This window comes from Myotis yumanensis, unplaced genomic scaffold (genome assembly GCF_028538775.1).
Source record: "Myotis yumanensis isolate MYYU_CA2020_CCGP unplaced genomic scaffold, mMyoYum1.0.hap1 SCAF_1, whole genome shotgun sequence".
Taxonomy (NCBI): Eukaryota; Metazoa; Chordata; class Mammalia; order Chiroptera; family Vespertilionidae; genus Myotis; species Myotis yumanensis.
In genome coordinates this window covers 123,687,536-123,705,086 of record NW_027223752.1, presented here as the reverse complement: position 1 = coordinate 123,705,086, position 17,551 = coordinate 123,687,536, and the positions used below count along the sequence as shown (strand labels likewise).

The following is a 17,551-nucleotide window of genomic DNA, read 5'->3' as shown; positions in this document are numbered from 1 at the left end:
AATATTCTAATTATTATTTTACATTTGCTCTCTTCACTATTCTCATCTAAATCTTCTTCAAATAGAGGTCTCTGCCTCCATTGTAATATCATACAATATACTATGCACAATATGAACAGATTATAGATGTCATTTGTTTCATGATTTAAGACTATACAATGAATCTATGTTACCTATCAATTCTCCACAGGTTTCCCTAGATTAACATTAAATGCCCTATGTAAAGTGATTCTTCTTAACATCTCTCTCAAGAAAATTAGTCCCATTGGCTTGTGTATCATGTACATTATTCTCATTTGACTTCAACTTTATCCTACAATTTTCCTTTAGCATTTATAGACTGTGACATAGAAACTAGTACTTCATCATGCAAGTTGCTAAAAGCATAAAAAGTCACCCCTGTGACCCACTAATTATACTGTATGCTCTTCAATTTTTTTACTTCTTCTATCAACACCTTAAACAAGGTACTTAGCAATATTATTAACCACAGTTTTATGTATATGGATATTTATGTACATAATAAATTTATAAAATTTAATTACTATGATCTACTATAATATTCAGCCTTATAAAATTTAATTACTATGATCTACTATAATATTCAGACTTTAATAAACAATGTGATTAATTATTTAATAAAATACAAATAAATGTTTTGAATGAAAGGAGAAATAAACTGTAGCTCAGTCATTAAAGTCACTGCATGAAGATCAAAATGAAATGTGAAATAAATTAACCCAGTAATCAATTACAACAAAAGTATACTTGGGAGTAGTAATTTTTTGATTAGTAATTATTAGTGATTGCTATTTATGAAGGAAATTTGAATATAAATCTATAAAAACTAGCAAACAAACCAGTCTCCACCTTGGCGATCATGTCACTTAACCCTACCGCACTGCTTTGCAGTATCAGCGTCTCCCACACCTCTTTCTATGGCATTTTGCACATTTTTCTATTTCACTGGAGCATTGAGGACACTATTTCTTTTTTAAATCCTGTTAAATACTGTATAATTAATTTACTCAAAGTTTGGTTGACTGGTGAGCAAATGAATATGATAATTCTAAGCATTTTAATATATCAGGACTTAGGAACACAGGTATAGGAAAAGCTAAGGCATTTTATTCAATAAAATATCTTACTTTCCAAACATGACAGTCAAAAAAAATCACATCTATTCTGTGTCTCTATGGCAGAGTATAAAAAGAAAACTGTATAAAACTCTAAAATACTTTATTATTAGAAACTATAGTTGTGTATGTTTCAAATGGAGTCAAGTTATGTTTACATTGTTTGGTATATTCAGATAATTTAGAAACAGTTTTTCTGGTTTCTTAATTCATTAGATACCAAGGAAAGCAGACATTCAAATAACCTTTTTCTCTTTCCTGTTAAGCAACAAATGACGCATATAATTGAGAGGCTAGTAGCTGTCTAAGGAGATTAAACAATTGCTTAGCTGAGCCTAAAATATATAAGTTAAGGATGTTATGGGTTTGAGAAAACTTTTTCCACACATTAATTTTTTAAGTTCACATGATATATTCGTTCTTTTTGTTTCTTAAAGCAGTGATTCTAGAGTTCCAATGCTTTTTCCTAGAGACACTGAAGCAACTTTTAAGAAAAGTGTGTAAGCCAATACTCAAATTTTGAGACAATTTTCCTCATCATATTTAAGTATGGACCATAAAGTTTTAACCAAGAGTCAGCTAGGTTTACCAGAAAGCTCGAGAAATGCTAGGTTCAGCTTACCAACCGCTCCAGCTGTGGGTTTAATAACACAGCAGTGATTTTAATTAAGAATAGGTAATAAAGTTATTACAGTTTCTGGATTAAAAATAAAGCAGGGTTATTTATTTATTTTAATGTATTTTTATTGTTGATAATATTACGGATATCTCCCATTCACCCTCCATCCCCTCCTCCTCCCAGCCCCTACCCATCACTCCAGGTCTTCACACCCCGTTGCCAGTGTCCATGGGCTATGCATAAAGTACACAAGTTCTTTGGTTTATCTCTTCTTGTTCCCCAAACCCCATATCAAGGCATGTCAGTCTGTTTAGAACTCACCCATTAGTCTTCAAGGATCACATTTTTTTCCCAGACATTGTTTAATACAAAAATGTATAATTAAGGCCATATTTTAATTAAAAGGAAAGATACTTTTCACTAGATAACCTAAATATTTTATTGATAGAAAAACATTATTTAGACATATAGGCTCAAAATAAAAATATAGGCTAAAACAAGACTTTAAAATAATAAAATATGTAACATAAATTATTAATAATCCTTTGAAGAAAACTTGGTTTCATAACCAAAGATAATATATTATTAGGGAAAATACCCATTTTTAAAACATGTTGCTTAGGTAACCTTCCAAACATTGTTTACTTAAACATCATCCAAAATATGTTGATTACATTCCAAAGCTCATTGATTCAAGATTCTGAAATAGCTTGGGAGATGATAAAAGCCATACGCATATAATATAAAATTATTATTACAAACATAAGATCAGAATTCAAAAGTGACTGTGTCTTAAAACAATGTTGATATCTAAATATACATACTTTAGAAAAAAGGAATCTAAATTTCTTAAGATAATATAGAAAAATAACCTATTTTACATGAATACCTTTTTTCCTTTATTATTACACGAAATATTCTTAAATAACTATATCAGTTTCATTGTCTAGAATGTTTTTGCCCTATTATCACAAACTGGTATATAGGGGGAACTTCAAAAGAAATGTTTTGTACTGAAGCTATTTTGCTTATAAAGATTTTTCATGTGAGGGTTAAGTGTAAAGAATATGGTAGAGGGGGAAAGAGAAGAGTGCAATGCTTTTTTTTTTTTTTTTTTAGTCCTTAACAGTTTTTATTTTGCCCATAAAAGCACTCAAGACCTTGCCAGCAGATCTTTTTTTTTTTTTTAGTAAAATCTTCATTGTTCAGATTACTACAGTTGTTCCTCTTTTTTCCCCCCACAGCTCCCCTCCATCTGGTTCCCACCACACCCTCTGCTATTATCCTCCCACCCCCCACTGTTTTCATCCATAGGTGTATGATTTTCTTCCAGTCTCTTCCTGCATACCTCAGACCCTTTTCCCCCTGAGAATTGTCAGTACACTCCCTTTCTATGCCCCTGATTATATTATATTCACCAGTTTATTCTGTTTATTAGATTATTTATTCACTTGATTTTTAGATTCACTTGTTGATAGATGTGTATTTGTTGTTCATAATTTGTATCTTCACCTTTTTCTTCTTCTTCCTCTTCTTAAAGGATACATTTCAGCATTTCATATAATACTGGTTTGATGGTGATGAACTCCTTTAGGTTTTTCTTATCTGTGAAGCTCTTTATCTGACCTTCACTTCTGAATGATAACTTTGCTGGGTAAAGTAATCTTGGTTGTAGGTTCTTGCTATTCATCACTTTGAATATTTCTTGCCACTCCCTTCTGGCCTGCATAGTTTCTATTGAGAAATCAGCTGACAGTCATATGGGTACTCCCTTATAGGTAACAGACTTTTTTTCTCTTGCTGCTTTTAAGATTCTCTCTTTGTCTTTTTCTCTTGGCATTTTAATTATGATGAGTCTTGGTGTGGTCCTCTTTGGATTCCTTTTGTTTGGGGTTCTCTGCGCTTCCTGGACTTGTAAGTCTATTTCTTTCACCAGGTAGGGGAAGTTTTCTGTCATGATTTCTTCAAATAGGTTTTCAATATCTTGCTCTCTCTCTTCTTCTGGCACCCCTATAATTCGGATGTTGGTTCCCTTGAAGTTGTCCCAGAGGCTCCTTACACTATCTTCATATTTTTGGATTCTTTTTTCTTTTTGTTTTTTCAGTTGGTTAATTTTTGCTTCTTCGTATTTCAAATCTTTGACTTGATTCTTGGGATCCTCTATTCTGCGGTTGGAACTCTGTATAATATTCTTTATTTCAGTCAGTGTATGCTTAATTTCTAGTTGGTCCTTTTTCCATATCTCAAGGGTCTCACTAGATTTATGGAGGGTCTCACTAAATTTATCCGCGGTTTCTAGAAAATTCTTGAAAAACCTTTTAAGTGTGGTTTTGAACTCTATACCCAGTAGTTTGCTTTCCTTCATTTCTGTCATTTGTGACCTGTTTTTCGTCTCTCCTCATTTTGGCTGCTTCCCTGTGTTGATAGAGTGGCTTTCTGTGCTAGGTGTCCTATAGGGCCCAGTGGCTCAGCCTCCCCAATTACCTGAGGTGGACACTCTTGGTGCACCTTTTTGTGGGCTGTGTGCACAGTCTTGTTGTAGTTAAGCCTTGATTGTAGTTGGTATCACTCGGAGGAATTGACTTCCAGACCAATTGTCTGTGAGTATCAGCTGTTTCTACAGTGGGAGAACTTCGGTGCTGGAGACACCCCTCTGGGGCAAAACTTGCTTCAGTGGGGCTTTGGTGCTCACTGAGTCTGCCCCCTCAGTGTGTCCCTTATAGATCTGAGGTCCCACTCTGACCACTGGGTACACTGGCACTTGGATCTCTAAGGAGGTGCTAATTTAGCCTCTGCCTGAAGCCACCCAGTAGGAGCTATGGAGAGATCTGCAGATTCCTCTTCTTTGTTTGGGGTTTGGAGGTGCCCAGATGAGGCCCAGCTGTGAAGCAATGCAAGCTGCTGTGGGGCCTTGGGCCTTCTTTTGGACGTTCTGGGTCTCTCTGACCCAGCTGAAGTTTGTTAGGTAATTTTCGATTGCAAAGGGCCAGGTCATTCATATGCAAAAACCTCTGCACACAGCTTGGGTGGGGCGGTGTCTCGGGGAATCAACAGGGCAGAGCAAACAGGTATGGCTGATCCTCAGCCCTGTCCTAAGGGGCCCTAGGTCTCAGTGTCCTATGGTAATTGCTGCCAGCACCTCTGAGAGAAAGTCACCCTTGAGTTCTGCCCGATGCCAGACAGTCCAGTTTCTCCCTGTATGAGTCTGGGTTCCCAGAGCCCTCAGGAGCTTGAGACCCCCTCCTGATTGAAAAAGACAACTGAGTCCTCAGTTGCTAGCCCTTTCCACGTGTGCCTCCGTACCTCTGCACCTTACTTCCGCACCTCCTCTGAGTCTCAGTGTGCTTTTCTCTTTCCTTCTAATTGTAGAATTTCCACTCAGCCAGCCTTGCTGTGGTTCTGGATGATGTACGTTTTGTCTTTTAGTTGTATTTTTGAAGTGGTTGTGCGAGGCAGCAACCTATGCCGCCATCTTGGTTTCTCCGCAATGCTCTTTCTGTTCTTATGCTACATTCACAAACATCACCTTCCTGTCCATGTTTCAGGACAGCACTGTATTGAGACATCCCCAAAAGATGCATCAACGTTTCTCTCCCATGGCAAAATGTGGTACCTGAATGACATTACAGATTAAAATAGGGCATTATTAAAAACCCTAGACAATGCAGTATCATCTTACCCCTGTCAGAATGGCTATCATCAACAAATCAACAAGCAACAAGTGCTGGCGAGGATGCGAAGAAAAAGGAACCCTTGTGCACTGCTAGTGGGAATGCCGACTGGTGTAGCCACTGTGGAGAACAGTATGGTGTTTCCTCAAAAAACTAAAAATGGAACTTCCATTTGACCCAGTGATCCCATTTCTGGGAATATATCTCAAGAAACTAAAAACACCAATCAGAAAGGATAAATGCACTCCTATGTTCATAGCAGCACAATTCACCATAGCTAAGATTTGGAAACAGCCTAAGTACCCATCAGCAGATGAGTGGATTAAAAAACTGAAGTACATCTATACAATGGAATACTACGCTGTGGTAAAAAAAAAAGAAGGAAGTTTTACCATTTGCAACAGCATGGATGGAACTGGAGAGCATTATGCTAAGTGAAATAAGCCAGTTGGAGAAAGATAAATATCACATGACCTCACCCTTTTATGAAATGTAATGAACAACATAAACTGATGAACAAAAACAGGTCCAGAGACAGAAACATCAATTAGACCATCAAACCTCAGAGGGAAGGTAGGGGAGGGTGGGGGTAAGGGGGAGAGATCAACCAAAGGACTTATATGCATATAGGCCTAACCAATGGACACAGACAACAGCAGGGTGAGGGCATGAGTGTGGGGGATGGGGGGTGAGGGCATGAGTGTGGGGGATAGGGGGTAATGTGGGAATAAGGACACATATATAATAACTTAATCAATAAAAAATTTTAAAAAACACTCTAGAAAAAGTTAATCCTTATTTCTAAATATAAATGAAAATCCTAAGAACAAAGAAGCCTAGAAACGAATCCTATCTATGTCAAGTAAAAAATTAACTTCAAAAATTGTGTAAGAAAAAGGAATTGTTTTCTGGACCGTGGTTTATAACACCAGAATTTTTTTTTTCCTTTGGTGGATACATGAATCTCACAAACTTGGAAAGAGCAGTATTAGCAGCAGATATGCTGATACAATTAATATGGCTTTAAACTAAGTCTCAAAGTAGAAGAGAAAAATGTGAATCACTAAAATGGATATTATGAAGGACAATTGGTTTGAAGTAAAAATAAGACAGTGAAAAATATCTACAAATTATGTTTTTTAAATCATAGCTTGGAATAATACTTAGGCCTAGAATATATATTGTACTAAATAATACTAAAATGAAAATTGTAGACATGTTAAGTTCTTAAAGTGCATTCTTTTCTTTAATCCTTACACAACCCTGGCAGGTAAGTACAAGGCTTGCAACAGATGTTTTTGCAAAGAGTGTCATGTACCAGGGACCCTGGCCTGTGGGAAAAGTAATGAGTGTATTCCACTCTACTCTCCCATTGCCCAATAGGTATTATTTTTATCTTCAATTTACCAGGTAGGAAACTAGGTTTAGGCATGTTTGGAAATCTGCTCAAGATTATATAGCTTATAAATGCTAAGGGTAGATTAGCTAGAATTGGAGACCAGATGTGTCTGGAATTTATAATTTTAACAAAACATAGGAAAGAGAAATTTATATACACGTGTGCACACATATATAATTTATTCTAGAATAATAGAGGAAGGGCAAATTATCTAATTAGTTTACCTGGAAGAAAACAGTGACTGGAAAATATGTGTCACTGCGTACATTTATGATCAGACACATAAAGACCAAAAGTTAGAGGAGATGCTTACGGTAGGGAAGGAAAATCAAAGAGAGAAATTATTGAAAAATAACAGCAATACTAGCAGCATACATAACAGATGGTAGTTTATTAATAATGAATACAAGAGATGAATGAGGAGAGAACCAAGATGGCGGCATAGGTAAACACCTGAAATTGCTGCCTCGCACCACCACTTCAAAAATACAACTAAAAGACAAAACAGACATCATCCAGAACGACAGGAAGGCTGGCTGAGTGGAAATTCTACAACTAGAAGGAAAGAGAAAAGCACATTGAGACTCAGAGGAGGTGCGGAAGTGCAGAGGTACGGAGACACATGCGGCAAGGGCTGGCAAAAGAGGACGCTGGAGTCTTTTTCAATCGAGAGGGAGTATCAAGCTCCTGATGGCTCTGAACTCCAGTTCCGGGTGAGTCTCTGGGGACCCAGACTCATATGGGGAGAGACTGGACTGTCTGGCATTAGTGAGAACTCAAGGGCGGCTTTCTCTCAGAGGTGCTGGCAGCGATTACCAGGACACTGAGACACGGGGCCTCTTAGGATAGGACTGAGGAGCAGCCATAGCTGCTTGCTCTGCCCTGGTGATTCCCTGAGAGGCCAACCCACCCAAGCTGCAAGCAGAGGCTTTTGCATATGAATGGGCTGGCCCTTTGAGATCTAAAATTACCTAACAAACTGCAGCTGGGTCATAGAGACCCAGAACATCCAAAAGGAGGCTCAAAGCCCCACAGCAGCTTGCATTGCTTCACAGCTGGGCCTCATTTGGGCAACTCCAAACCCCAAACAAAGAAGGGGAATCTGCAGATCTCTCCGTAGCTCTTGCTGGGTAGACTCAGACAGAGGCTAAATTAGCACCTCTTTAGAGATCCAAGAGCCAGTGTACCCAGTGGTCAGATTGGGACCATCCAGATTACAACTCCTCAGATCCATAAGGGACACACTCAGGGGGCAGACTCAGTGAGCACCAAAGCCCCCCTGAAGCAAGTCTTGCCCCAGAAGGGTGTCTCCAGCACAGAAGCTCTCCCACTGTAGACACAGCTGATTCTCACAGACAATTGGCCTGAAGGTCAATTCCTCCCAGTGATACCAACAACAATCAAGGCTTAACTACAACAAGACTGTGCACACAGCCCACAAAAAGGTGCACCAAGAGTGTCCACCTCAGGTAACTGGGGAGGCTGAGCCATTGGGCCCTGTAGGACACCTAGCACAGAAAGCCACTCTATCAACACAGGGAAGCAGCCAAAATTCGGAGACAAAAAACAGATCACAAATGACAGAAATGGAGGAAAGCAAACTACTGGATATAGAGTTCAAAACCACACTTATAAGGTTTTTCAAGAATTTTCTAGAAACCGCCGATAAATTTAGTGAGACCCTAAAGGATATGAAAAAGGACCAACTAGAAATTAAGCATACACTGACTGAAATAAAGAATAATATACAGAGATCCAACAGCAGACAAGAGGATCCCAAGAATCAAGTCAAATATTTGAAATATGAAGAAGCAAAAAATATCCAACCTGAAAAGCAAAAAGAAAAAAAGAATCCAAAAATATGAAGATAGTGTAAGGAGCCTCTGGGACAACTTCAAGGGAACCAACATCCGAATTATAGGGGTGCCAGAAGAAGAGAGAGAGCAAGATATTGAAAACCTATTTGAAGAAATCATGACAGAAAACTTCCCCTACCTGGTGAAAGAAATAGACTTACAAGTCCAGGAAGCGCAGAGAACCCCAAACAAAAGGAATCCAAAGAGGACCACACCAAGACTCATCATAATTAAAATGCCAAGAGAAAAAGACAAAGAGAGAATCTTAAAAGCAGCAAGAGAAAAAAAGTCTGTTACCTATAAGGGAGTACCCATACGACTGTCAGCTGATTTCTCAATAGAAACTATGCAGGCCAGAAGGGAGTGGCAAGAAATATTCAAAGTGATGAATAGCAAGAACCTACAACCAAGATTACTTTATCCAGAAAAGCTATCTTTCAGAATTGAAGGTCAGATAAAGAGCTTCACAGATAAGAAAAACCTAAAGGAGTTCATCACCATCAAACCAGTATTATATGAAATGATGAAAGGTATTCTTTAAGAAGAGGAAGAAGAAGAAAAAGGTGAAGATACAAATTATGAACAACAAATACACATCTATCAACAAGTGAATCTAAAAATCAAGTGAATAAAAAATCTGATGAACAGAGTAAACTGGTGAATATAATATAATCAGGGGCATAGAAAGGGAGTGGACTGACAATTCTCGGCTGGGGAAAGGGGAATGAGGGGTGTGGGAAGAGACTGGACAAAAATCGTACAGCTATAGATGAAGACAGTGGGGGGGAGGGTAAGGGCGGAGGGTGGGGAGGGAACTGACTGGAGGGGAGCTATGGGGGAAAAAAGAGGAACAACTGTAATAATCTGAACAATAAAGATTTATTTTAAAAAAAGAGATGGATGAGAAGGAAGATATTTAATTAGTTTGATCCCTCTTTTGAGAAGTCTAATTCTGCTAATATCTGTCTATTTGATGGGGAAACTCCAATGGTAACTACTTTTCTGTTAAAATTGAATTACAGAGAAGTTAACGGGCATACACAACAGAGACACTGAGGAACAAAGGTTCTGAGGGATGTTAAAGGAAGGGATTGATGCACAGGTGTGTAAAGTATGAAGACTTACAACAGGCAGCCCTTCAGCATACAGGGTGCCATGGGCAGTTACCAGATATTCTAATAAATGTAAATGAGGATGAGAGTGATAAACTAAAAGTGAAATTATGACTCTATCGTCTTCTCTTTCAAGGAAAATTATCAATAAATTAAAACACTTTTGATATGGATTTGGGATTTACTCAGATTTTCCTAGGGGCTGAAGTAAATGAGGACTAACAGAAAGTTTCTGAAGACCCACTGCTCTCTGCTATCAGTGACCTGGGAATACTTAGACAAGGAAGCAGTGTTGATCAAATGACAGATGTATTCTAAGGGAAAAGATATAGTTTTTGATTATCAGACATGTAGAATAAAAATATTCAACATAATATGTTGCTTAATTGGAATAAAGTACATATTTAAACTATTTTTTATTATAACTGTGAAACAGACAGAATAACATTGCTTTTATGACAGTATACCTGAGTGGATTACTGATGGTTGTCAGTCTTTCTCAAAACAATATTTTTCCTTTCTACTGTCCAAACTCAAAATGCTATTTTGTTATTTCCTTAATAAAATAGAAAACATACCTTATAAATCTATGGATAATGTAAAGTTGTGAGATACAGCTATTAGATAAATCTTCAAAAATGTTTTGCTGTGATGAAAGTAACCCTAAATAATACACTAAACAGAAACACTGTAAAGACCTACATTTAAATTTCAAAAATATCATTTATACCAACAAAGGATAATTGAATTTAACATTTGAAAAAATATAATATTTTCACATAAGTTATAATCTTCAACTACTGAGGAAATCAATCACACTTGATTGTTTCTTCTAATTTTACTAAAATAATTCTATCCTTCATGCATATTACATTAACTTTAAAACATATATATACAAAGAATTATACAGTATAAGTAAGTGTTAGAAACCTTGCATGTTTATTTCATAGCAATTATAATATAACATGTCATTTCTATAACATATCGAGTGATGAAGGATTTGAAGGCTCGAAAGATGTCACTTTAATATGTCTGCTATCATAGTAGACTATGCATAAATTAATTTACAAGATTTGTAAATAATTAGAAACTATTATGTGTAGAGTAATTTTATCTTTTATATAGGGGCATATATTTAGAAATTCATGCAAAATAATTAATACTTTATGGCAGCTAACAGTAGTAACAAAGTCTTCGCAAAGAATCACAAAGAAAAAAAACCCACCAGTTAAATTTCTCACCTGCCTAATACCCAGCCGGTATGCCACAATCCGATCCACCGCATCAGGATTCATCTGTGTCCACTGTAGACTATAGGAATAAACACGGTGTCTGTTTTGCCAAACAGGATTGTAGGTATCGTAATAAAATTCTGGAGCATAGGCCTTTCCTGAAAGCAGAAGGAATACATTTAAGTGATGACATATTCCAATTAAACATATTTGTTCTTTTTGGCCCTTTTACCACATTCTACTAGGAGTTCTATATGTAACTCTTTTATCTGAAAAGTCTTCTTATTAAAATCTAATCAATTTTCTGGAGAATTTTGAGTATAGATGCCAGAAGATTTCCTGGTTGATTGGATGAGCAGGCTCAGAGAGAAAGAAGAATCAAGGATGATTACAAGTTTTGGCCTAAAACCTGGAAGATTAAAATTTCCATCAACTGAGATAAAAAGCTTTGTGAGGGACACATTTGGGAGGAGGAGAAAATCGGGGAGTTATTATTATTTTTTCAGTCCTCACTTCAAAAGGCATCATTTTAATATGTCTGCTGTCATAGCAGAATATGCATAAAATAATTCCCAAGATTTGCAAATAATTAGAAAGTTATGTATGTAGTAATTTTATCTTTGATATAGGAAAATATATTTAGAAATTCATGCAAAATTAAAGAACGTGTTCATTAATATTTAGGGAGAGGGAAAGGGGGAAAAGAGAGAAGGAGAGCGAGAGAGAATCATAGATTGCTCACCTCTAGTATGCCCCCTGATCAAGAGATCAAACCTGAAATCCAGATATGTGACCAGGAATCAAACCTGCTACCTTCCAATGTATGGAACGATGCTCCAAACAACTGACCCACACCACCCAGGACAAAAATCAGGGAGTTAATTTTGAAAAGTTTGAATGCTCTAATGCAGCCATTAAGTGGAATATACTAGTCTAGAATTCAGAAAAAGCCAGGATTGGAGATATATCTTGCTAACCATAGGCATGTATATAGATTTTAACTTTAAAGCCCTGAGACTCAACATCATCAAGAGAGTGTGAGAAGATAGAGAAGAAAACTAGGTCTGACCACTGGAGCAATCCAAGGTTAAGAAATGTGGGGGCAGTTAACACCCACAAAGGCCTGACATGAAACAACCAGTGAACAAAAGAAAAGTTTAAAAATGTGGCATCCAAGAAGCCAAAAGAAGTATATCAGCACCGAATGACCAACTCTGTAAAAAAAATTAGTGAAAATAAAAAATCTTGTTTATATTTTCATTGTTTTTAGTCAATAAACTCAAAATCACTCAAACAGAACTCAACAATAACACAAGAACTTTGGTCAATAATAAAGTTTTTATTTAAGAATATGCGAAGTGCATATAGCATATATGATATGTATAAAACATCTGTGTATTGTTACTTTTGTGTGTGTGTCTGTGTGTATTTTTATATTGAATTGTGCACAGACCATTTGTAATTTGTAATTATAGGTCCAAATTACCAATGTTCTGAAATGTAGATTTTTCTCACATTCTATTTTTTTTTTTTACTAATACTGCATTTATTTAATAAATAAACAATATTTAGTGAGACCCTTTTAAATGCCAAGCAGTATACTAGGCATCAAGGATCCAATAAATGAGGAGGTCTGACCTCTGTCTTCATAGAAATTGCTTACATTTTCTCATACTTTCCAAATAGCTTTGTAATTATTAACGGATGATGAGCTAATAAGTTGTACACTTATCATCCCTCATTCCACATCTGTCCTGTTTTATTTTATTACATTAAATATTAAGTGCCCTTCTGGGTTTTTCCTCCTATATTCTTGTGTTCAGAAACTTTTCTTGCCTAGTTTTTTATATTTCTTCATTATTTGTCATCTAAGGGTTACAAAAAGGTTGAATAATAAAAATTTATCACAGACAAAGAATGAATTTTGAACACTAAGAATGGAAGTGATGGTCTCTGTTATCCTGGAGAGGATTACCAGGAAAAACATAATGTAAAATGAAATAAATTTAATTTTTGACAAGTTTACTAATAAAATTAAATAAATTGAATTAAATGTATGAATTTTAGTAACAATTTTTAAAAGTCTTCTACATCAACATTGTGTGCATTAAAAAATATTCTATAAATATCTATTCAGTTGAATTGAAAAACAATTATCAACTTCATACAAAGAATCTTGCAAAGAAGGAGGTCTCTAGAAAAGAGCCATCACATTCATTTTATTACTCCTTTTATCTTGTATTATATTTTCACTTAATAAATGATAGGACATATTCATGTTCACACGATTACGAGCAAAATCCAGATGAAAGAAAAATAATATACTGAATGAAGAAGTGAATACCAAAATATCATTGACAACTTGTATTTGTGACCAAATTTCTCAAAATGTTCTTAAAGAGGTGCATTTAGTAGTAGTCTAAATAAAGAGCTAGAGGTTTTTATTAAAAATAACCATTCAATTTGGAGAAATATACATTCAGGTTTTAAAATAAAAAATCACACATACACATAAATTTATTCTCTGGTTTCACAGACAGTCATATTAAATGTTTTCATATTCATTTTGTAGGAAGCACAAAGGAAATATCTACTAAGGAAATATCTTTATAATAATCCTAGACTCTTACAACCAGGCATGATAACTGCTGGTTGAACAGGGAAAGAATTTGTAATATTTCTTTTTCTTTTTGATCCTCCAGGCCTATGTTTTTCTTTTTGTCCTTCCAGCAAGCATGTCAAGGAAATATTACTTCTCTTTTATATTCATCTTATTTTTAACCAACACTGTTCTACTTTAAATGTTTTTAGACTAACTGACCCAGAATTACATTCATTACCTAAACTAGCCAAAAAATTTTAGATATATTATGTATGATTATATAAAGATGATGGATTTTAAAATATTCTTAAAATATACATAGGGAAAATTGTCATTCAAAGTTTTATATAGAATTTGTGCAAAAGTACTTTTGTTCTATTTTGCAAATAGCTTTCGAAAAGTAATTAAATTAAGGTTTCAAAAATGCTTTTATGGGTAAAGCACAAAGTAAAAGATAAGAAGCTCGGACATGTCACTCACCTGGTACAAAAATGCTAGCTTAAAATATAACAAAACTATGTTTTAGGTGCATACATAGGTTTACAAGCAAGTGAGAGAATTATTCCTCAGGGATCAAAGAACAAAGACCTGAAAACCAAGCAATGAAAAAAAGCTTAGCCGAAACCGGTTTGGCTCGGTGGATGAAGCATCGGCCTGCGAACTGAGGGGTCCCGGGTTCGATTCCAGTCAAGGGCATGTACCTGGGTTGCGGGCACATCCCCAGTAGGAGATGTGCAGGAGGCAGCTGGTCGATGTTTCTCTCTCATCGATGTTTCTAACTCTCTATCTTTCTCCCTTCCTCTCTGTAAAGGATCAATAAAATATATTTAAAAAAAAAAAAAAAAAGAAGAAAAAAAAAAGAAAAAAAGCTTAGGGAGAACAGAAGTGTTGTTGCTTTATACCCTTGGGAGCTGAATTTTAGACCCATAAGGGGTGAGGTTAATGGGCCAGTCTCAAATGAAAAGTTAGAAATTAGGTTACCACATTCAATCAAGATCAGGAAAAACAGCAGTCTCAGTCATAGGGTATCCTAGAATAAAGCTGCTCTTCACCAGCATAAGAAGATGACAAAAATACTACATTAAGAAAAAAATCATCCTTGGCTAGTAATACCACTGGAGTCCTTCAGTAGATCCAAATTAAGTTCTTAAAGAACATGCTTTCAACTGAGACTGCAGAGATTTCTTCAACTAAAACCTCAATGATTACGAATTAAAAATACAACATTAATAGCACACAAGAAAATGTGTGACTAAGAAGGACAATAAACAGCAGGATTAGACTACAGATAATGGAACCATGAAATGGAATTTATAAATAAGTATGCATGAAACAATTAAAGAAATACAATTGCCCTGGCAGGCATGACCCAGTGGTTAGAGCAACAGCTCAGGCATCGAAAGGTCATGGGTTCAATTCCCCGTCAAGGACATGTACCTGGATTGCAGGTTCAATCCCCAGCCCAAGTCAAGGTGTGTACAAGAGGCAACTCATTGATGTGTCTTCCTCAAATTGTTTCTCTCTCTCATCTCTCTCCCCTCCCCCGGCTCCTCCAACTCCCACTCTCTCTGAAAATCAATGGGAAAATATCCTTAGGTGAAGATTAATCAAAAAAAGAAATACAATATAAAATGTTAAAACAAACAAACAACAACAACAAAAAGAACACACACTATGGAACCTTGTATAAAATAATAATATTGTCTATTGAGATCAAAGGTGGGCTTCACAGGGGACACATCTAACAACATCTTTATTGATCTTAAAGAAGAAGATGTTGGTTGGCTCATGGAAGAATAAGAGAAGGAAAGTAAGGTATGGACTTAGGTGGCGAAAAATGAATATATGATAGACAATATTTTAGAACAACCACAGGATCTGGCATGGCTGTAACATGTTGTACCCATCTTTCCTATCAAATTGTGCCCTTTTGAAGCACAGAAATGTTCTTATACTACAATGGCTGACACAATGCATGTATTTAAATAAGACAGGAAGTCAGGTCAGTGCTAATTTAAGAAGTGTCTTGTTAGATATAAGAAATTTTATATTTACCCTACAGTTGCATTATTCTCAAATTATTTTGGCCAGTGCTCACTTCAGTGGAAGAAAAAAATTTATAGTGAATCTATTGACTTATATTTCCCAGTGTGAAATAACTCATTGGCATCAAAGAATTAAATGAGAAATGAGTCAATATTAAAAATGGTAACAGTGAAAAAATTAAAAAATACAGTCGTAAAATATCAAGCATAATATAACAATTTAAAACTTTTCAAAGTTGAATTTATTGGTATAAGGAAAGTAGCTACAGAAATTCATGGCAACCTGAAACACTGATGATGTGCTGATTTAAGAAAAAAAACTTCTAAAAATCATATGAATCAGAACTCTCTGTATGCATTTTCAATAGAAACTAACCAACACTAGTCAGGTGCTTTTGGAGTCAGAATCATATTGTGTTTAGACACATGGACTAAAGCAATGAATTAGTCATTACAACTTAATAGGTATAATATACATAAAAATCTATGTAGCTCTCTCATTCCTTCATTGGACAGAAGTGAGAACATGTAATTGTTGGAACCATAATTACCTTTTCTAGAAATTAATGAATCTTGAATAATACTAAAAATGAAAGAAGTGGTTCTACATAAATTGGGATTTTTCTGAGTTTTTAATCAGGAATATGCTATAAATCCACTTTGTATTTTACAACTGCATCTGGTGAGTAAGAGGAGAAAAGATTAGAGAAGTTAAAAAACTAATGGCTGGAAGACAATAAGAAGATACTGTCTTTAAAGTAAAAGGCATGATTTTGGAAATAAAGAAAGATTGATAACTTTAAAAAGCATTGCATAAAAACAAGTAATGAGCACTGCTCCTCTGAGTGGACAATGTAGGTAGATTCCTAACTTTTCCATCTGCGGAGACTGGATGGGCACTAGAGCTTTTAAATTAGATGGAAAAGAACTGTGTGCATCTCATCCTGGCAAAGGAGTGAAGAATTAAATTACCTCTTGCTTCCTATTCTTCTGGAAGCTTATTGTTTTGATTTAAAGCCATTTAAAAATGTTATGAAAGTGAGGCATAAAGAATACTTTGATGACAAAAAAGTTTGATTTTTTGAAGTCAAAGGAAACTTTTTTAAAAGAATCAATGTATGTATGTGTTACCTATTTTTGGTATTTAATTATGTGATATTTAAAATTAGTCCTTATCTCATTAAGAGCAATAAAGAAATAATTACTGAATTGTTGAATTCTGCCTATTCTCATTTGACTGGAAAGGTAGGAAGCTAATATTAAAAAGAAATGAAAAAGAGGGAAAACATGTAAGTTATACTTAACAGAAGAAAATATTGCACCTGATAAAGAACAATTTGTCCTAGAGTTAAGATGAATGTCATAGTAGAAATAAAACTGAATGTCGTCAAGAGTTTGTTCAACAGGAATAATTTGTCAATATGTGTGCAGAAAACAAAAGCACAACAACTAAATTATACAGCTGTGAAATCAATGACAACATCTCTCAGTTAATGATTGTTTAGAGTTTACAAAAAAAGAGCAAGACTTGTAACTATTTAGAACCCAACTAAATCCTTTAGTTTAAATGCCTCTGTACATGAGATGGAGTAGCGGTTATCTAAATGTTCTTTTCCCATTTAGAGACAGCCAATATGTTTTAAAATTACTAGTAATTGTTGTTAGATTATTTTAAAATTGCAGCGTAACTGCTTTTATTCATCCCTGATGGGGATCCATTTTATTCTGCTGGAGTCAGGACTGTGAAAACCACACTGAAGCAGACTGCCCAGTGACTCACTTTAGCACTCAAGACCTTCCTTAGAATTCACAGGCCTGGAGAGCAAGTTCATTGATTAGCAAAATAATAAAAAAAATATTGACAATATTGTCAGTCTCT

The 17,551-nt window shown here is 35.5% G+C and overlaps 1 protein-coding gene across 1 annotated transcript in view; it reads right to left on the bottom strand.

Annotated features, from left to right (window-relative positions):
- Positions 1–17,551, bottom strand: part of MDGA2 (MAM domain containing glycosylphosphatidylinositol anchor 2) — a 339,368-nt gene that overhangs the window by 98,831 nt on the left and 222,986 nt on the right. Inside the window, exon 7 of the mRNA XM_070431541.1 lies at positions 11,035–11,183. Within this exon, the coding sequence (XP_070287642.1) occupies positions 11,035–11,183 (149 nt within the window). The remainder of the gene's footprint in view (positions 1–11,034; positions 11,184–17,551) is intronic.